Source organism: Clarias gariepinus, chromosome 4 (assembly GCF_024256425.1).
Source record: "Clarias gariepinus isolate MV-2021 ecotype Netherlands chromosome 4, CGAR_prim_01v2, whole genome shotgun sequence".
Classification (NCBI taxonomy): domain Eukaryota; kingdom Metazoa; phylum Chordata; class Actinopteri; order Siluriformes; family Clariidae; genus Clarias; species Clarias gariepinus.
In genome coordinates this window covers 2,667,792-2,690,944 of record NC_071103.1, presented here as the reverse complement: position 1 = coordinate 2,690,944, position 23,153 = coordinate 2,667,792, and the positions used below count along the sequence as shown (strand labels likewise).

At 36.8% G+C, this 23,153-nt stretch overlaps 1 protein-coding gene across 1 annotated transcript; it reads right to left on the bottom strand.

Annotated features, from left to right (window-relative positions):
- Nucleotides 1-8,611: 8,611 nt before the first annotated feature.
- On the bottom strand, nucleotides 8,612-17,256 carry irx1a (iroquois homeobox 1a). The gene is made up of 4 exons (XM_053494810.1): nucleotides 16,804-17,256; nucleotides 12,682-13,603; nucleotides 11,734-11,797; nucleotides 8,612-8,868 (listed from the first exon to the last, which is right to left on the bottom strand). Exons 1-4 carry the CDS (start codon nucleotides 17,080-17,082, stop codon nucleotides 8,835-8,837), a joined length of 1,299 nt encoding a protein of 432 aa, XP_053350785.1. The 5' UTR covers nucleotides 17,083-17,256; the 3' UTR covers nucleotides 8,612-8,834.
- Between the last annotated feature and the right edge of the window lie 5,897 nt (nucleotides 17,257-23,153).

Sequence of the window (23,153 nt, the reverse complement as noted above, 5' to 3'; positions counted from 1 at the left end):
TATTATGTTCTTCTGGTACTTGCCGCATTTAATGAGCACATGCAGGAGGTAATCAGCACGTCCACAATACGTTCAGAGAATTTTGTATAAATATTGGATTCAATTCCACACATCATCACGTCTTGATGAAAAGCACTACATGTGTAAGCACGTGATGAGATTATGATGTGTTCAGATCAGACATAATTATAAAAGGAAATTAGTGACAACGTGATAGACGCATTGAGAAATTGACAGGGATTTGTCTATAAAGTATTATAAACTTGATAAATGCACATTTTCTTATTTTGACCCCTTGATAGTTTTAGGATACAGTGGGAACATCATGGTCTTTGTGTCAGTGTGACACGTGTCTTAAGAGTTAATGTAAAAACTCAGTTGTTAAAGTGATTCAGTGTTGAAGGTGATTGTGTACTGTTTATCACACATATTTTGAATTTCTGATAAAAAAAAACTTACTATTTGACTATGACAGGTTGGACATTAAACACCATTAAATTGCAAGCACAATATGATGAACATTGGGAAATATGTGTAAATACTTTATGTACTTGCACATGTTTCATTCTCCATTGAAGGAAGACATAATGATGGTGGTGTCACTGATGACATCGTTCGTTTTTTTAAATGAGGAGTTCTCCTTAAAATGACAGGGTGGACATAAATTTTAGGAACACGTAAAAATGTTTATTATTATTAAGAAAAAGGAATATGAATCTGTCATCATCAAAATTACTTGTTTTATTAAAGAATTTGTTGGGAACAATAAGAACATATGAAATGTATTTTGTGTCATTCGATGACTTATTGCAGTCAGTGATTTTAAGGCATGTGGGACATGACAATATCACACACACCCCATCAAAGAAAATGAACGAAACACATTTCGAAAGACTTATAAATATTTAGTCATTTATTATAAAACTTTAGTATTGCATTATTTTGCAATATGTTCATGATAACTGGGTGATCGTGATGAGGACACCAAAGTCACCCAGAAAATAAGCAAAAGAGAAAAAAGAAGAAAGACCAAATAAAGGACAAAAATGAAAAAGAACAAATGTCAGAATGCTAAAAAGAAAGAAAGAAATACATAAAAGGACTGAATGTCAGGTTGGTGACAGCGACACACTGTGTTGTTGATTAGTTTCCTATAACGGCGCAACACTAAGTGTTTACTTACGCACACGCTACATGTTGTGGAAATTAAAACGTAATCTGGGGATTCGTAGAGATAAATATGATTTGTAAATTATAAAACTTATATTATTTCTTGTGAGGTGTCGAATTTGATTGTGATTTCTGGTCTTATTATATTAAGCTTTGCTTTTCTCTATGATTCTCTCACTTCTTTGTTTTTGTTCTGAGATAATCAGAGAGCCATGGAAACTCAACACTCATCTAAAAATGTAAAGTGGCAGTGTATAATTATACGCTGAGTTACAGGAGACATATTTCTGTATTGTGATTTACAATAAAAAAGAAAAACTTAAAATATACTTTTTAAATTATAATTATATTTCCATAATCTGTTTAAATTTTCAGACTCGGGTGAACTTCCAGTAATTATCAGGAGGTAAAAATGTACACATGCACAACCTTAAACACACACTCACACACACCCACACCCATACAAACATATGCATGATTTAAGTGTTAGTGACAGTTATGACTATAATTTTGAGATGAAAGTGAAGCCAAATATGTCTTCAAGCACTTTTGTTTCGACTGTTTAAGGACAGAAGACTGTTTGTGTGTGTGTGTGTGTGTGTGTGTGTGTGTGTGTGTGTGTGTGTGAAGGACCATAAATAATGCAGATGCTGGTTAACCAGTCCTCATCTGGCCTCCGTATGTTTTTTTTTTTTTACTCCTTTTGTGTGCACCACAACTCACTGGACGGGAATGTCTCCTGTTAAATCACGTTAAGTCAAGTCCAAGATAATCATTACCCACAGAAAGTATATCCGCACACACAGGAGCACAACATTGTACTACTGAATTTCATGCTGCTGACAACTTACCAAAAGTTCAAAATAAAAGAAAGAAACGAACAAAAAACAAAAAAAGTTTTCAAAGCACTTTAAAGTTAAGCAGCATTAAAGTGTTCATATTCCTGACTGGTTATAGTCGGTAAGAAAGTAGAAAGAAAAGACAGGAAGGACAGATGGAAGGAACTCATATCAGTTTCTAATCAGATGCTTGAATCACCTCAACTGGCTCCTTTCAATGTCAAGGAGGAGCAGCTTTACATCTCTTGATGTTGGAACTCAAGATCTCAATATATCTGAACTTCTTTGCTTGGGGTAGCAACTCACACCAAACCCAAAGGGAGTATCCCACTGATTTCCAGCACAGAACCATGCCCTCAGGATTGAAGGTGCTGACTCTCATTCCTGCTGCTTCACATTTGACTGCAACCTACCCCAATGCATGCTGAAGATCATGAGCTGATGAAGCCAACACAACCACATCATCTTCAGATAGCTGAGAAGTAATTAGGAAGTCCTCAAACAAGACAAACTCCTTACCTCGGCTGCACCTTGAGATGCTGCCCATGAAAATTACAAACAGGACTGGGGATAATTAACAGTTCTCCAGCCGACAAAAAGCCAAAGAGAACATACTTGACTTCGTGCCAAGAATATACTGTAGACATAACTCTAACATTGTTTGTATAATGACCTGGGTACCCAGTACTCCCAGGTCATTATACAAACTTAAGAGATCTGCTCATAGCCCTTTTTTAAGAACACCGAATACATTTAGACTAGATGGAAAAATTTTCATGATATCATAAATAGCCTCACAGTAATAAAGAGTTGGTCCACTATTCCATGGCCATGACAAGAACTGCTTTATCCTTCCTTACTCCAGGCATGGTCTCTCAACTTTCCAGGACCCTAACACACTGTTAGCTTCTTTTAAGAGATAGAGCGGTATGATAACTCCATAATTTGCACACTCCCTTTAGTTTCCCTATCGAAATATATGTGAACCACCACCCCAGTCTGTCCGTTCACATGTCCTGAATTCGATATTGAAGAGACACCTCAACCAAGACAGCCCAACAGCATCTAAGGCCTAGGATCTCAGGGCAACTTGGCATCTCGCCACAAAGTAGCTGCTCATCTACCTCAGTGGATTTTCACATTAGGGCCCTGGGATGGTTTCTGAGAACACTTGACTTGGTTTATTTTGATCAATAACAAAAGTGTTCCATGCTCGGGAACTGTGCCCTGAATGAATCTGATTGAATCAGATATGGAAGCAAATTCTACCTGAAATCAGATCGTCTTCATTGCCGCCTGTCTCTTTCAAAATTTTCATCCTCTGACCCACACACAGCCATCACTGATAAAGTAGGCAGGCACATAAAAAAGTGTTGCTCTTGACAGCGGCCTTGCAACCTCCTGTATCAGGCAATGAAAATATGTAAGAGTACCCGAAAAATAATTGTAAACATTGGCCAATAGGGGGGTGGGGAGGGGGAAGCAATAATTCCTGGCCATTTTACAAATTCAACAAGCAACAAGATGGCAATAGGAAGAAACCTTGTGAGGAAACCCAGGAAACCCATTCTCATTTGGGTGATAATGGATAGCAGGGATTGATCTGCAGTCATACTGTGTGGATGGCAGCAGGATTCAGTATAACACCTGATGTCTTTAGGTTAATATGGAATCCTGGTGGTTATTGGAGGTTCAGGTAGTCTGTGGAAAATTCCAGTCCTGAATATCGAGCAACTGCAGTCACCATTCCTTAAAGAACAGCTGTCTGCATCGGTCGAGGCCAGGACCATCTTCGTGGTAAAGTGGAACTATCGATCAGATGCATCCCAAACAGACCACACGGGGCATCTATGTGACAAGATCTCCAACCAGTAGTGGGGCACCAGGGTGAGTCATGAGTAAGATAGGTCCAGAGGGCAGGGGGGTCTGGATCACTGGCACCTCAGGAGCGGCATGTGGAGCTCAAAAGAGACAGGAAGAGGGTAAGAGAGAAAGAGAGCGAAGAGGAGAGAGAAAAAGAAAACGAGAAATAACATTTAGGTATGTCACAGTCACATAATGTATAAGGTGAATGTATATTTAGTGCAGAGTGCAAGCAGGGACTCTAACAGGACTATGACATCATAACTAAAACAGAGAGCCAGAGAAAAACACAGACATGAGGGCTCCCTGAGATGTAAGATGACCTATTACTTCACCGTTGACAAATCTGAGGGATCAATGAGAGTGGGGAAGACAGCGTCTAAACATACCAGTTCACTATAGTACTCTATGTCCATAAGTCAGAGAGTCAGCAGCTCTACTCCCCTGGTGAAGCTGGGTGCAGTCCCTGATTTAACTTCCTGAGTATTCTGATGACTTGTCAGTACTTTCCTAAGGTCCTTTTTTACAGCCTACTCAAACATTTTCCCACACCAAGGTTTTTGCATTGATGACCACTGCGACTGCAGTTCTTCTGGCCTGCTGGTACTCATGTGCTACTTTAGGAGACCCGCAGGTCAACTATGCTTGGAAATCCTGACATTGTCATTCACCACTAGTGTCCACCAACAGGTTCTCAGTTTGACAGGCACCGATGACCTTCTGACCACAGCTTTTAGTAGCTTTCTCAGTGGAGTAATTTTAACATGGCTCACTTGTATTCCATGGTCCTCTTCCTGAAGTGGAAGTTAAACAACCTCTTGGACTTTGGTCCACATGGGCATGGGTAACCGATTGGTGGCCATGATGTAGTCACCAGTTTATAGTTTGTTTTCTTCATTAGCAAGTTCCTCATTAGTCCTCTTTAATATTTGTTTAAGTTGACAAATTGCTAAAACTCACAGTAACATTTAAAGCTCTCTGAGTGAAAACAAAAGCTGAAAAAAGATGTTTGGGAGCGTGAATGCTAGCGTTATGTCCTGCACAAGATGCTACGTTATTAGCCGTCACCATCTGCCACCGTTATTGTCCAACACATCCTTGTGTCTTTTACTTTCTGCTCCTTGTTCACTAAAACCTTGCCGTGCGGTTGCTCTGCGAGGAGAGATAAGAGAAGATTTATATGGTTGCAAACACGTTAAGCCACCAACGTCACCAATCTGCTGAGGAAACAGGAAATGATCTGCTGGCTATCTGACATTTAGTTGAAAAAAAATGATGCTTTAATAAACACGATGCTACACCGAATTAGCTTCATCTGCTCCACTGACTGCGATTTGGTTAATAAATAAAGACCAAAGTGCCAATATCAGTTCAACTTAGCGACAAGAAGAGAAGGAGGCAAGGCATGTGTAATTGATGACTTTAAACACCAGTGATCCATTATTGTTTCACCGAGCTGCAAATGCCCATTATATACATCATTATAGAATTCTTTTAAATATTATTTAAAAAAAAATTACTCTACTTAAATAAAAGTAATAATTTGATAAAAATAATTATAATTAAGTATGTTTCTAAACCTAGTTTTATAAAATGCATCTATTTTCCCATCTGTTTAGTTTACATCGATCAATCATAACATTACAGCCAGGTTTTGTGTTCCCTCTGTGCCACTGGTGTGGCTTTGGCCCCGGAGCACATGGCTCCACCAGACCACTGAGGGTGTGCAGGGGGTTGGTGCTGGATCCTTAGGGGCTGTGAGTTGTGGGGCATGGCCTCCGTGAATCAAACTTGTTTGTCTGGTGCATCCCATGAGGCTCGGTCAGATAGGGATCTGGGAAGTTTGGAAGCTAGGTTTGCATTTTTTGCCTGCTGGACTCCATGTGCCGTGGGCTCTGGCGAAATGGGTGTTCTGGTGCCATTCTATCGCTGCCCGCACCGACTTATTTCAGTGATTTGTGCTCCATTGATTTTTCAGTGAATGGGGAGGCAAATCTCAGTGAGCATGGGTGAGCCTCGGGTGCCCGTGATCCTGTCACCAGTTTACTAGGGTGTAATTTACAATCAATGTTGTTCAGTTCGTCTGGTCATAATGTTGTGGCTGATCTGTGTATATTAATACGTTTTATTTAATATTCTTTGTTGAATATAAAATTTTATTGATATAATTTGTCTGTTAAAGTATTCTTAGTAAACATTTTTATTTCTATTTTAGGTAAATGACAAAAATTTCATGACAAAAAAAAATCATTATTTTATCGAATAAAGCTAATTTAGCGTTTTTATAATTCTAAATGAATTTTATACTTAATATTGGAATAATACTTGTGCTTGTTTTTGTAATAAATTAACGGGGGAAAAAAGTTAATGTGTTATAACACATTGAACCACTTTTTTCTGTTATAACATATGTTATAATATTTATTTTATTTAATTTTATTTTTTTACTTTGACCAACACAACAACACTCTTTTGGTGGTGTCATAAAACAATAAAAAAAAGACAAAAACATATATTATTGTGTGTTGCCAAATTTAATTTCTCAAGACCAATTCTGTCTTATTTTCATGTTCTTTACTTTTTATTTTTTACTAATAATCTATTTAGATGCAAATTTGCAGATTTTATTTAGCAGTGACTTAAAGTGAATAGTAAATATATCTCAAAACTTGACCAAAAAAATCCACAATTAAAAAAAATATATATTTATTTAGTCAGTTGTTATTAAACGTTAATTAATGTATTTATTCTTGTTTATTTTTTCTGTTTTAGAAAATTAGTCCTTTTAGGTAAATAATCCACAACAAACCACTAAAACATCACATTTTAAAATGCATAGTTATGTTACTGTATGTTAAATGTTAAAGCTCTGTAATTTTTATTTTGATGAATTCACTTTCAAACTTAAAATCAATTTTAATACAAGTAACAAATAACATAAAAAACCTAAAGTTTTTTAAGTTTTTGTCTGAGTGTATATTTCTTTTGACAAATTGTTTTATTTTGAATAAGTGATTAAATAAAAGCAGTTGAATCGTGTTTAACACCAGTGTCTGCTGCGCACATGTGAAACGCTGACACTCTGCATTCCCGAACTTCCCGTTGGCCAAATCTCAAAGCTGTTTGATGGCATCACATCAGAGCAACGCGCAGGAGGTGTGTGTGCGTGTGTGTGTGTGTGTGGGTGACTGCACTTGATTTAGAGTTAACTGTAAGCTCCACTATGTCCACAAGCCTAAAACTCCCTTTACGTCCTGGTAACTCCTGCTCTATTACACATAGTTCTGGGAAGGAGTCTCCAGTGCCAGTGCTGTGTACAGTAACAGTCAAAATGAAAGCTGTAAGCATTACTTAACGTAACGTAACAGGCTGCATTAAAGAAGATAAACTTCAAAAGAACGTGAAAAGGAGAGTGTAAATGGATCAGTGTTTTATTGTATTGGTGTGTGTTAGTCTGTCTCCGTGTGTGCTTGTTTGTTTTAGTTTGTATGGTAGTATCTATTACTGTGAGATGGTATGTTTTGTGTTTGTTTGCGTGTCTGTGTGTGTGTGTGTGTGTGTGTGTGTGTGTGTGGTTTTGAACCTCAGAGCAATGGCCTAATTACACACTCTGGCTGTGTTTATTGCTCATTACATAATTGGCTCTAAATTAATCGTTTTGTATACATTAATCACACTATCACTCACACACACACACACACACACACACACACACACTTACACACACACGCACACACACACAAACAGATTTTATCAGGTTTATTATAATAATTTTCCCATCATTTCTGTATTTATTCGGAATTGTTTTACATGTTAGTGTGCTAATGTGTAGGAGTGGTTCTTAGTTATGTCTTCTTAGTTGCATTAGTGTGTGTCAGTGTGTCTTGGTGTGTATTATGGTGTGTTAGTGTGCATTAGTGCGTCTTAGTGTTTCTTTGTGTGTGCATGTCTGCATTAGTTTGTTTTAGTGTGTATGAGTTTAAGTCGGTGCATTATTGTGTATTAGTGTGTGTTAGTGTGTATTATTGTGTGTATTAGTGTGTGTTAGTGTGTGTTAGTGTGTATTATTGTGTGTATTAGTGTGTATTAGTCTGTGTTAGTGTTATTAGTGTCTCAGTGCGTCCTTGTGTGTATTAGTCTGTGTTAATGTGTCCTGGTGTGTCGTAGTGTGTGTGAGTTTATGTTGATGTATTCGCGTCTGTTAGTGTGTATCTGGGTGTCTTGGTGTGTATTAGTTCTTTGTTATTGTGTCATAATAATATTGTGTCATAATAATTCTGTCATTGTGTGTTAGTGTGTAGTAAGGTTTGCTGGTTTGTGTTAGGTTTGTACGCTGGGGTCAGCGGTTCATAATCCATCCTCAGATTTTATCATTTACAGCCTGCTAGCTTAGCATGACATTTTACATGTCAACATGGGCATGCTCGCTGTATTTAATCTCCACATTTAGTTTCTGTGTGTGTGTGTGTGTGCAGTCCATGATTACATCATCTACATCCCTGAAAATCTTCCCTGCCATCACCTCAGTGGCTCAATGATAAGAAACTGCTATAACACACACACACACACACACACACACACACACACACACACACACACAAGAAGAAAAGATGAGCTGGCTGAGCTCTCTATAATTTGTTGAATTTATTATAGACAAAATATATGATCTGCACAAACTCCGTCAAGTCACTATTTACAGATTTAAGATGCTGCATTTACAGAAAAAAACAAACAAAAAAAAAACAAAAAAAAAAACAGAAACAAGAAAAAAAAAATATGAAAATGAATAAAAGCACCAACACAGAGAAAGGAATTCAAACCTACCCATTATCCCGGGATAAATTTAAGCGCTGTTATTAATATTATTAATATTATTAATATTAATATTATATTTACAAAACTCCAAATATCCATACATATTTATTTAATATTTTCATATTTTAGAGTCTTTTTGTGTAGCAATCAGGCCGTGAGGACTCGATGAGGATTCCTGGGACTGAAAAAGAGAGAAAGAAAGAGAAAGACAATGGTTTAAGCTTAAGTTGCTCGATATGCTGTTTGTACATCATTATCAGGATATTTCAGAGAAATATGCATTCCAAAGCCTCTACTGGCTGTACAGTATATTATGTGAGTGTGACTCAAAAAGCTACACAAAGCTTATGGCATTTTTTAATTTTTGTGATATTTCTTAGCAATATTGGTTTGTTGGTGTGACTCAGAGATACCTCTAATAGTTTGGACGATATATTGTTTGGGATAATTATTGTGATATTTCTGAACAATGTTTATTTTAAGTAAGTGTAAGTTTTGTTTATATTCAAATAAAATGGTTGTGTAATATGTTCCATATCGTTGATGCAGTTTTTCAGAAAACTTGTTCACGTTTGACACTTTTGTTTTGATATATTGTTCTTTCCAAGCTATATTTATTCCCAACCTAATCTTTAAAGGTCACATCTTTAAATGGCTGTACAATATATTGTTTATATTGTCAATATATTGTATTTGTGTTATTGCAATATTTTTGGAACAATTTAGATCAGAATTGTGTGTGTGTGTGTGTGTGTGTGCGTGCGTGTGTGTGTGTGTGGATTATATAAACCTAAAAAAGGTTGCAAGATATATTCTTTAGGTTTAATCACGATATGTTAAAAAAAGGTAATTTGTTAAAACAATAGTGTGACTGATAGAAATATAAAATGTTTACACAATATATTTACCATTATCATTGTGATACTTGAAACCAATATTTAGTTAAAATCTCAATTTTGGATGTTTTACGATCTATTGTTTGTCAATCATTATTGCGAGGAGGCGTGTTGCTTAACAAAACTGAAGATGATAAAACTAAATACACAATAAGATAATCAACAAAATGTGATTCGTATTTTGTTTACTGTTAAGGAAAATTTTGTTCATAGTCTACTACACGTGCTTTAGCTTTATCAAGTAAACTGCTTTAGTATCTTTATTGTAAAGTACAGATATGATACCTGTATGTAACGACAGCCGGAGTAGTAATGATAGTTATGAACGCTGTGATAGGTATGAACTTATGAGTCGTTTTAGCTATGATAATAGAAATGGTTATGATATTATAGCTATGAGATTAAAATGTTGGAATAGTCATGATTGTTATAATTCTGATGGTTATTGCTATGGAATAGTTTTATAGTTACAATAGCTATTACAGACATGCTAGTCAAAGATATAACAGTTGAAATAGTTCTGTTAATTGTTTTTTTTAGCTATAAGAGTTATGGTACTTGTATTTATAATAGTTGGCATAGTTACACTATAGTTATGATACTGTAGCTGCTACTAATAGTTGGAATTGTTACGATTGTAATAATTTTATGATAGTTGTATTTTCTAATAGTTTGAATAGTTATAATACATAAGTTGTTCAGGAATGCTAGATACAGGTAGGACAGAATAATTATGATGGCTATGAGTTATACGTATAACATTTTAAATAGTTATGTTATTAATAATAGCTATATAGTTTTGATAGTTGGAATAGTTATGATAGTTAGGATCACAGTATTTAATCGACATTTTTTAAACTTGCAATTTTTTAACAGCTGCAAAGGTTTTGATAGTTATTACAGCTAAAGTGGTTTTGCTAGTTATTGTTGTTACAATAGTTACAATAGTTACAATAGTTATTAGACAGTTATAGAATTATGACAGTTGCAAAAGTTCTATGGTTGTGACATCTAGAAAATATGACAGAAATATGAAATATTTATAGAAATATGACAGTTGCATACAGGAGTTATGTTAATTTCAGTATTTATGCTGCTTGTATTGTTTGTGATGTTATGTAAGATTCTCATGAAAATCAATTGGTTGCAATCGTTACTTATTTGTATCAGTTATGTTAATATAGTTATGATAGTTGTGATAATTAAGAGGATGTCAATAGACACTTCAACTGTGATGATTATGATGGTTATGATAGTAATGATAATTATGTTAACTAGATTTGAACTGTAATTTTTTACATTTCTCCAAACCCAGATATGCCTGTAAGCTATGAGCCAATTCATCCACTAGTAATTACAAACAAACGTCACGAACTGAGACACACAGAAATTCATAAATTTGAGGAAGCGAGAAAGAGAGGGAGCTGATGCTGCTTAACTACGCTCTGTGTGCGTGTGTGTGCGTGTGTGTGTGTGTGTGTGTGAGGAGCTGCTCTCCTCAATATTTATAAGAAATGAGTGATGAGCATAAAGCCCAGAGAAAAGAATGTCGGGGAGGGTCGCGGTTAAAAAGGGGGCAAATTTTCCCCCGGGGGGGGGGGGGGGCGGAGGGGTTGGTGGTTACAGACACACACACAGACGTAGAGCCTCCCTTGAGACGGCGCAGACTGGGGGTTTGACCTGCTTTGTCACACACTGTTTATCATGAAGCACTAAACCCTGAGCCAGGAATAATAATAATAATAATAATAATAATAATAATAATCATATATTTATTTATTTATTGTTGCATTTGACATACTAGACATCACGTTTATATAACTTATAAAAATTTAAGGATGAATACGCTAATACAGATAAATAGTATAAAATTTTTATCCCCTAAGGTTTGGGTTCAGAGTTATTCTAATATTTATTTATTTATTTATTTATTTATCTATTTATTTATTTAATTTTTGTGAACTGGAACCTAGATCTTAATAACATTATCCTATTGTTACTTTATTTTATTTATTTACAGAATGTAAAGGCCTCTCTCTCTCTCTCTATATATATATATATATATATATATATATATACACATGTGTTAGAAATTATTGTGTGTGTGTGTGTGTGTGTGTGTGTGTGTGTGTGCATGTTTATGTGTTTACCCGTCGTGAAGCGGTCTAAATGAGGACTTTGTGATGGTCTGTGTGGGCGACTCGACTCCACGCTCTGACAAATAAAAAAACACAATCAATAATAAATGAGGTGATTATGGAAATGTGATCTGCACTGAATGGGTTAATAAATCACACACACATACACACACACACACATACACACACACACACACACACACACACACACACAAACACACACACAGTCCCACCTCCTCTCATCACATTTTTCAACATGTGCACACGCACACACACACACACACACACATACACACAGCGCTCAGTTATCTATTACTCTGACTTGACTGGAGTTGTGTATTATTAATATTCTTCTTATTATTATTATTCTGTTGCGGTAGTAAAGAAGATAAAATAGAGCAAACATCATGAAGTTTTGCTAAAAAGAAAAAAAGTAAGAAAGAATAAAGAAAAGGAATAATTTTACTTCTTGATTGATTGATTTATTTATATGTAAGTCATGTAACTATTTTTACATAGTTAAATATATTTATATAATAAATATTTTTTATTTTATACTAACATTTTTACTAATAATAATAATACTTATTTATTTATTTATTTATCCTTGTAACTATTTTATAACTTCAATGATAAATAAATTGATTAATAAATCTTATTATTAATAAGTAGATTACTCATTTGAATAAAACATATTTGATATAAAAAATAAAATAAATTGTTACATAATTTATGCATGTAAATAAATTTAAAAATCAGTTGTGGTTTACTTAGCAACATAATTGAAGACAGTATATGTTAAATTATAAATAAAAAATATCCAAACCAAACAAATATGGAATTAGTTATGAAATAAAAGAATATATGAATTAAATTTTTGTTTTTTAATACTAAATAAGAATATGTTTAAAATCAATGAATTAAACTCCAGGAGACTCTCGGGGGAGCTGATTGTAATACCTGTGTGTTTGGGGCTGAGCTGCTCTGCGTCTTTGTCCTTCTCCATGACACCCTGATGATGCTGATGCTGCTGTTGTTGTTGTTGTTGTGTTTGATGTTGATGATGATGATGATGATGATGGTTCTGGTTTACTCCCACCAACGAGCGGACGTTGAGCAGCGAGTTGTGACTGAGGAAGGCGCTGTTGTTCCAGCTGTGGATCTTGCCGATGGGGCAGGTGTACAGTCTGTGGTTGCTGAGGAAGGCCGGGTGCTGGACACCCGTGCTTTTGGACACGTCCGGACTCGTTGCCGTCTCTGCTAGCGACCAGATCTTGGGTTTGCTGCTGACCGGAAGCTGGTGGCTCGGTGATGTCATGACGGTCATGTTTTTGCTAGCGTTACCATTAGTGCTGGCGTGCATGCTGTCTCGCTCCTTCAGGAGTTTACGTGCTCGTTTATCCTCATCGTCATCTTCCTCATCGTCCTCCTCTTCCTCCTCAGCGTTGCTGCGATCCCCGTCGTTTTCGTCGATCTTATCAATGTCGATGCTTTCCAGGTCGATCTCCTCCTCATCCTCGCGCTTGTCTTCGTTGTCGCTTCCGAAGATGCCGCCATCCTCGCCGTCCTCTTTGGCGCGCGCCCCCCACGTCACTTTGTTCTCCTTCTTAAGTCTCCGCCTGGCATTGGCGAACCACGTGGACACCTGTGTGAGTGTCATCTTGGTGATGATGGCCAGCATGATCTTCTCGCCCTTGGTTGGGTACGGGTTCTTCCGGTGCTCGTTCAGCCAGGCCTTCAGCGTGCTGGTGCTCTCACGAGTGGCGTTCTTGGGCCTCGACGCATCTCCGTACTGGAACCCGGCGTAGGGGTAGAATGCTGCGGGTGAGGCGTGAGCAGCAAAACTTACACCAGGGCTGTCCTTTAGATCATATTGTGAACCCTGAACACACACACAAACACATTAAGTGTTATTTTAACATAGAACTAAACAATCAGCCGACTCTTACAGTATTGAATTCAACACAAGCAGCGTTCAGTACATATTTACATACATGGGTTGGACTCACTTTTGAACATTCATATTTTTATGCCCAAAAACATAAAATGTAAGACACATCAATGTTAAGTCTTCCTCTCTAGTTTTTAACCAACACCTGTTTAAGTTTTAGTGTTTAATGAAAGATCTTTAGGCCTATTAACACTTTTTGAGTCTTGCATTCCCATCACCAGTGTTGAGAGCAGCCCAGTTCAATAGGATTAACACCTGCAGATGGAAAACAGGTGCAGGTGTTGATTCATGTCTGTAGGTGTTAATCTACCTAACCAATGAATAAGTCTGTTTAGGTGTTAAGGTCTTGAATTAACATCATTTCTTGTGGTGTTTATACTAAAGTGAATTATACAGGCATAGCAAGTGGTAATTCAAAACTTTGCCTGTTACTTCACCATTGTACCACTGCAATCTGATACAACACTGAAAAAATGTGAATCTGGTGTTAGTTGATAGCCGTAAGAACCCAGAATGTGTTCAGTGTTCAGGTTTTAAACCCGTTCTATGTGTGAACTGAATCCAAAAAAACATTGAGCTAAATTCAACACCACAACTGGTATTCGTTTTTAATCATCACTGTAGGTGTTCATTTCATTTTATATTACAGCTGTTCTGGTGTTCAGTCACAGAGTTTATTCTACCCTGTGGGAATCTGTTTAACACCACAAATCTAATTCAAGCTTTAAATACAAACATCTCCCACTCCAGCTTCTCTGAATCAACACCTACAGTGGAGTATAAGTCCAGCTGGATAGTAATAAGAGAGAAAATAAGCACTGACATAACCGAACTTTAAAAAGTTAACATTGCATTGTGCAACATAGAGTTATTAGTTTACACTGTAGAGAATTAAAGACTGTAGGACAACACGGGGACAGTAAAAAACCATGGGTTGCATATCCACTGATGGTTAAACACTGTGGGCCAATCTAAAGACTAAAGTTTCTTAACTTTAACCATTGAAATTTAATTGAGTTACGTTTAGAGACAAGGTATAAACACTGTAACCACTAAAGCTGCAGTTTAATTAAATATTATTTGACCTTGCTAAATGTTTTTAAAAGGTAACTAAACACCATAAGATCTAAGAAATACTTTAAACACTTCCCTGAACACTGAAAAAGTTCATTGAACACTTCTGCTAAAGATGCCCGAACAATGTAAACAACTTTATTCTAATGATACACATACTGTAGGTGATGGCTGTAAGAGTTATTTAAATACTACAAGAGATCAGTGTATCTTAGCGCAGGTCCTGGTAAAAGCCTCCTCACAATTATACACTGCTCACTGGACAAATACTTATTTATTTTTTTACAGTGTTTAAATCTAGATAAATACAAACAAAACTATTTATTTTAAAACTAAGCCATATTAACTATGTACAATGTAACAAAAACAAACATTAACTCACAGGGAGTGTTTATTTGAATACTCCACACTTGTCAAGTCGCATGTCAAATTCTGCTTTTAAAACACAAAGAAATATGTATAGTGTTTATTTGATCCCTTTTTTGTTTTTGCATTGATAGAATGAAAAATAAAACGTATCATAACCCGCTTTTGTTTTTACCCCCCTCGGAGGATCCTATTCAACACGGCCGTGTTTGTTTTTTTCATTCAGCCCATCAGATTTAACCTTTGACCTTTAACAGCGGGACGTCTGCCTTTGTGTGTGACGTGAGAAAATTACACGCGGCACGTCAGACTGTAGTGGTCATGTGGGAAACGTGAAGAATTAGGTAAGAAAATCTAATGTTTTGGAGGAAAAATTATATTTGAGTGACGAGCTTTCAAACAAGAAAACATCCATAAGTGTTGTGATTTTATGTTATTATAGTGTATTAATAATTAAAATAAATAAATAAATAAACATGGATATTTTAAACTGAGAAGTGAGCATTGACATATAAAATATCACATTTTATATTAAAAAATTACTTTAAAATTACAGCGTATGCTTACTATTCACATCATTTTGAAATTATAAATAAACAAATAAATAAATAAAACCAATCTTTGTCTATAACCTAATCTAAACCAAATATTAAATTGTTAAATTGCACACACACACATATATTGCCATAATATTTGCAATTGCACATTTTTCGTTTTTAATTATTTCCCTCAATAAATCATTACATTTGTAATGTCAAATTAACATCATCAATAATCCATAATGTTGTATTTCCTTTTTTAGTTTTTTTTGTATCGGGGAGTGAATAAAAATTAGACCTCGTCCATCGTTAAATCCAAACGTGCGACGTGACGCAACACTTTGTTGCAAATTTGCGTAAATAGCGTTTTACCGACCAAATTCGTTTATTTTGTTTTGTTAAAATTATATAAATATCCTGTCTAGCAATGAAAGAATGACAATCAAAGTGTGATTTTGTCCCTTTAGGCAGTTTAACATGACATAGATCTCCCAGTCTGCCTCGCGCGCCGAATTTCTCCGTTAATTCCCTCAAGAACGTTTTTAAATGTTGTTATTTTAACTGAGCTGAATTTGAAGAACTATAATTTCCTCTATTTTTTAAATTAATTTGTAATCGGAAATCATTAGACTCTGACAAAAAGCTGCTATTTGATAAATAGATAGATAGTTTATTACCCCCCCCCCAAAAAAAAAAAAAAAAAAATATATATATATATAGTTAATAAACTAGGTTCATTAATCGGTATTAAACGCGAAAAAGTTGTATAAAAATTATTTTATTGTTGCATATTTGATATACAAAAATAGAACGGAAGTAAAGTTTTTCCGTTAACTGATTGACCCACTTGTAACCGCAGGTAACTTTTTTAAATGTATTTTTTACGTATAATTTTGACTGAATTGTTTACCCTTTCCTTCCTTAATTAGTACAAGTTTTTCGTTTAAATTTAATAATTAAACATAATGTTTAAAATCCCATATCGTCAAAGATATTTTTTTCGCGCACTGATGAGCTTTATATTTTTGTAAAGTACTGACTTTGCCATTGTACTAAAATCGTTTTTATTTATTTATTTATTTATTTATTTATGTAGTTCATAATAACACAAACTTCTTGTTTTGTTTGCATTTAGTAATATGTCGCGCTTACCATCTGGGAGAAGAGCGCGAGTTCGGCGGCGCTGGTGTACGGCAGGAACGCGCCATAGCCGTACGGGTGCGCGTACACGCCACCGGCACCACCGGCTCCGGCCGCGAGCAGCGAGGTGACGGCGCACGCGCTCCCGGCCACGTCGCAGCTGGCGGCGCGCGAGGACGCGGCGGATGGCGGGGATGCGGGGGACACCGCCGAGGGCGCGAGGAGCTGCCGGTCAGCCGCCGCCCCGACGCCGTACAGGTACTGCGGGTAACCCAGCTGCGGGAACGACATGTCCGGGTAACGGCAAGACACGCGCACACGTACACGCACAAAAAAAAACAAACACGGGAGGAAACAAACAAACAAAACAAAACACTTTCAACCTCCTCTCTCTCTCTCTCTCTGTCCCGCGCGCGCACGCTCCGTGCTCCCTCCGCCAAAGTCCGTGAGAGAATGCGCGCGAGCTGTGCGCTGAGTTCGGGATGATGCGTTCTCCTCCTCCTCCTCCTTTCTCCGCGCGCGCTCTGTCTCTCCGCCTCCTCCGCTGTGTACCGCTCGCGCAGGACCTCGTCGTTCTAAACCCCTCACGTGCGCGGGGCTTCCACCGGAGCGCTGATGCCTTTGATTGGCGTTTGAGCGGAAAAAAAAAAAAAAAACCTGCGTGAACTGAATCAGGCTCCTCCTGCGCGTGCTCGTGCACCATTTCTCTTTTTTCTTTTTGAGAGCTCGGGAGCACCAAGCAGCAACTTTCGTTTTTTACTGTCTCACCGCATGTAGATTATTATTATTATTATTATTATTATTATTATTATTATTTACAGTATCAAACTGTATCACTACTGTATACTGTAGATCCTCCTGAGAGAGGGAAGCTACTGTTGTGTTTAATGGAATTATACCTGTTTCTTTTTTATTCATAGTTGATAACTATGAATGTAATCATTGTCTTCAAACAGAAAGTAGTTTGGTAAAATAATTAAACCTAACAGTCCTCACATGAACATAGTACAATGATATAGACAAGGGAAGTTGAGAGAAAATGTCATGTTATTATGCAAATACATAGATAGAGCTGTAATACTTTGCGCACGGTATCCCCAGGATAATCTCAGGATCCGCCTCAGTCAGTGCTGCAGGAAACACCACTTATATAAATAAATAAATAACCCTTTAATTAATGTGATATTTCTTCATCATGTATATTATTTCTGATTTGATAGTTGAGAAGATTAAAAAGGTTTACTTTTTTGTCATTATAATTAAACCATATAAAATAATCTAAATCTTTTTTAATCAAATATATATTTTTAAAACAAAATATAAATATAACACTGTGCATTAAAATGTTTAGGTCTTAAATAAAATTTACCGGGTTTATGTATTTATTTTTTAATAAAATCTTAAATCTTATTAATTTATTTTCTCATTTTCTTTCTTTCTTCATACATTTATATTATTTGCTTTTGTTTGTTTGTTCACCAAGAATCTAAACACAAGCTAATATATTTCTAGTAATCAAATGACATAAATTTTCCTTCACAATAATAATAATAATAATAATAATAATTATTATTATTATTATTATTATTTAAAAATAAAGTGCAATGAAACGATATTGGAATTAAACTTTTTTACACATTAAAAATAACATTAAATATTACATACAATATTAATCTTTTTAAACGCGAAAACAGGTCTGTGTACATCAATGTCACACCCAACAATTAGTGGGGTGTTAATCAACAGTGTGTGTGTGTGTGTGTGTGAGAGAGAGAGAGAGAGAGAGAGAGAGAGAAAGAGAGCGATTATATAGTCCTTAGCCTGTTAAAGATTACAAAAGGTAAGAGAGAGTGGGGAAATGCGCTGCTGCGCACGCGGAGAAACATTCACACACACACACACACACACAGTTGTTAATGCGTGCTAATGATTTTTAAACTCGCTAACGACAGGACATAAATACACTTCCACCCACCGCGCGCGCACACACACACACTCTCTCTCTCTCTCTCTCTCTCTCTCTCTGCGTGAGAGAGATAGGGTTTGTGTGGACATTTTCCACGTCCATACGTCTTGTGTTGCCTTTCTGAGACACACACACACACACAACAACAACAACAACAACAATAATAATAATAATAATAATAATGTATTCAGTGTTGTTATAAACTAAGGAAAGTAATTTTCGCCATTCAACAGAAAGAGCAAGAAGAAAGGAAGGACAATAAAAAAGAGAAGTAAAAGAAAAAAGGAAAATAAAAAAGGCGCAACCTTAACAACAGGTAAACATCCAGCGTTCTCTCTCTCTCTCTCTCTCTCTCTGTATACACACGCGCGCGCACACACACACTTTCTATCTATCTATCTATCTATCTATCTATCTATCTATCTATCTATCTATCTATCTATCTATCTATCTATCTAAACTGACACTCCATAACGTGCTTTAGGGCATACGTGCGTGTGCGCGCGCGCGTGTGTTTGTCGCCGCTGCAGATTTAACACTTAACGCCTGCAGACGGAGTGTGTGATTGTGATCAGCTCCAGATGGCTGAGAGGCTCTCTCTCTCACTTTCTCTCTCTCTCTCACTCTCTCTCTCTCTCTCTCTCTCTCTCACTTACACACACGCACACACACGCACAGAGCGCAGTGTGAGGGATGGAGAGAGGGCAAGTGGTGAATGTGATAAGAAACTTGAGTAAGGATGAGACTCCGAGGCTCGTCTCCCTCACGACCACCACGGGAGACCAAACAGTATTATTATTATTATTATTATTATTATTATTATTAAAAATGAATAATAAGGTATATAAGATATATTTTATTAAAAGCAAAACATAAGACAATCCAGTGTGGATTAACACCTACAATAACAGATAAATAAATAAATAATAATAAAAAATAAATTTAAATAATAAAAAATAAATAAATTTTATATATATCTGCATGTACAAGCTTGGCACAGGACTTTACGCTGGATGCCCTTCTTGACGCAACCTTCCCATTTTATCCAGGGTTGGGACCGCTTGGGACCAGTGATTTGGGCTTCGGCTGGAAATTGAACTCAGGCCTTCCACATGGCAGGTGAGAAACCTACCGCTGAGTCACCAGTGCCCAGCAATAATAAATCATTTAAAACCAATTAAATAAGCATTGAAACAAAAAAAGTTTTTCTTCTTCATTATTTTTAAATGGATCCATCGGATCAGACTGAAATGCCTAGAGAAGGAGGCTGTGGAGCAGCAGGTATCTGTATCTGGTGAGCATGAAAAGCACAGCCTGGAGACTTCCCTCAGACTCCTCCAGTCCCTTCAAGCTCCCAAACCTCCCAGTCTCAGCAGAGTAGTTCAACACCAGCAAAGACTGAGATGTTCTCCTGCATCCATGATGAACAAACCACCCAAGTTTGAAAAGAACGTTTGTAACATCTAAAAAGCCTCTACAGAAGTGAAGGTGGACAGCTGTCTCAGGCTCATGAGTACCTTCATGGTTCGCTATGGTTAAAAAAGGTTTGGAAAGAAACCCCAGGCCAGTTTACTCCAAGAATGAGAATGGAGGAGGGTAAGGTGTCAGGGTAGCAACCTGTCCTTGTAATATATCCTATACAACCTGTCTATATCCACTGGATATAGAAACAGTGGAACCCATCATCTAATGTGCTCAATAGCACTGGCGGCACAACAACAACAAATAAATAGTGTCCCAAAGGCTGATGGAATTACTTCTAGAAAACAATTACGTTAACACCTCAGTAAAAAAAGAAAGTCAGAGGAGTTCCAGACTGTTTGAAATGTGCTCATCAGAGATGCCCCCACCAGCAGAGGAAACCTGACAATTTTGTGATTTAAGTCCATACCTTATAAACAGGTGAAACTTCTACATCATTCCTATGTCTCACCTTGAACTATTATTATTACTTCTGGTAGAAAGTTACTTCTGGATCAGGTGGATCAGTGGTTACGTGGTTGAGGATCACTTGGATGCAGTGAAGAGCAGGTTAAACCAGCAGGTCACATGTAATGTTTTAAACTGTGTTAAGCCTGCCTCTGAGTTCTTTAATTGCTTAGGCCAGAAAACATTACATTGTGTTGGAGATATGCGTGGGTGTGAAGGATGGGCAAGTGTTCTTCAACGTGTTCTTCATCTCCTGGTCTAACATCTGGCAAGCAGACTTTCAGATTCCTTGTTCAAGCTGTCTGACACAAGTCCCTCAAATCTTTATACCTGGGTGAAGATTGACACTCCTTCCTGTCAGCTTTGGTAGAGGCTCCAAGGAACATCTGCTCAGCAGCTGTCCAATGGCCCCCTGTGAAGGCCAATACCAGTGGGTGCCATGGGTTGGTCCTGAGGCCAGTTGTTGAGGGTACAGCCATCAGGGCAAGGAGCATTTTGTCATTTTCCTGACAGCTGCTGACTGACAACTAAAGGTAGACCTGAGGGTTCCTGACCACACAGCACTGACGAAATCTCACAGACGACTCTCACTGAAGACTCACTGACAACTCCCCATGACGACTCTCACTGACGACTCTCAGTCCTGACATGATCATCTTTTCAGCTTTCACTAAACATCTGATCATGTTAGGGCTCTTCACATCACAGACATTCATCAACGCTTATGATTGGTTCTTCATTACAGACCTGTGTCATACTTTTTATCTGTTTATTGTTACATTCAATGCATGTGAAGTTACTTCCTGTTGTATTCTCTTTCTTTTTTCTTTTTTTCTTTTTTATGTAGTTTATTATGTATACATTATCCTATTACTTCATTTTTAAAATTATTTTATGCATATGCATTTCTTTCTATCTTGTTTCTTTTTCATTTTACCTTAGTTTTTTTTTTGTTTCTTCTTTTGCCTCATTTTCTAATGACTTCTTTACTTTTTCTCTTTTTATGGCCTTTTCTTTCTTTAAATTGTTTATTGTTTTTTGCCTCTTTTTTATTTCTTCTTAAGTTTTTGCTTTTTCAGTTACAGATAGTTCTTGTTCTCCCTTAGCTGTGATAAACAGTTTTTCCTTGCACCAGCCCTTTTTTTTCCTTCTCTTGTCAATAATAATAATAATAATAATAATAATAATAATAATAATAATAATAATAAATGCACAAACAACAGCAACAACAAACACAGTTACAAAGCAGTGACACTGGAGGCTCCTTCCATGAATGTCAAATGAATATCTCCTTCAAAGAGACTTAATACACTGTATTCACTTTTACACCTTTGGAATATCTGCTGTATAAGTTCCCATGAAAGAGTGGTTACTATGGAAACGATAACGTATAAGAACAAGCACAGAAATCAGACGAATGTACTGATGTAGTGCTCTGTCCAGCTACAACACTGCCACCGAACTCACGTAACACACACACACACACACACACACACACACACACACAGTAGGGTTTACGTTGCCCAAAGCAAAGAGATGAAAGCGAGAAGTGGGAGTCTGTTCACTCCCTGAATTTCACTCCCTATCGTTTCTAACCCTAATGCTGTTAAAGGGAAGCGGGACGTGTCTCAAATCCGCTGTCAGTCCCTCAAACCCTACGGCTACGTTTCTAAACTCCAATGCAGCCATTTTACCAAAATACCAGTATATATCTTTTTTCCCTTGTACACTGTATTATCAGTACACCAGAGTGAGGCTAATCGTTTTGGCTCCATCACAAACATCAGAATAAACCTTGGACAAGTAGCCATTTTCTGAAAACTCTACAACACGGAACCAGCGTCACAAGAATTACTGATATACAGGAGTTGTTGGTCACTGCTCTTAGTGATGACTGTTACCCATAATGCACTTCAAGTAAATGTGGCTATGAGCAAGTTGGCTCTTGAATGCTAGAAAGAATGCTTGAATGCTATGTTACAGAATATTCACAAACAAGGCTAGTCAATTAGCTAGCAGGTGACTAGTGCTAGTTTCAAGGGAATAGCTAAATTTGCTTACATATCAAACATGGACAGGTTAACTTCCTTTTGTTTCAAAAACAACTTATTTTCCCCTTATTTGTTCGTTATCACATGACAACTATGGGGAAGAACTCAAAGACTTGCCACGTCACGCCTCTTCCTTGTACATGACCTCACAGACACTGTGATTGGCTAACGGCATGACCTCATCGTGACATCGTCGTGATTCGAACCAGTGATCACTCGTAATGTTTGTTACATTTATGTAGGTGAAGCGAGTTACTTCCTGTTTTCTTTTCTTTTCTTTTTTATTTTGCTGCAGTTTTTAATTTAATATTTGTTTTCAATTCTTTCTATATTTATTTGCCTCATTTTTATTTCTTGATTGCTTTTTCTTTTTTCTTTTGTTTTTAATTTCTCTTTGCTTTTGTTTATTTTTCCTT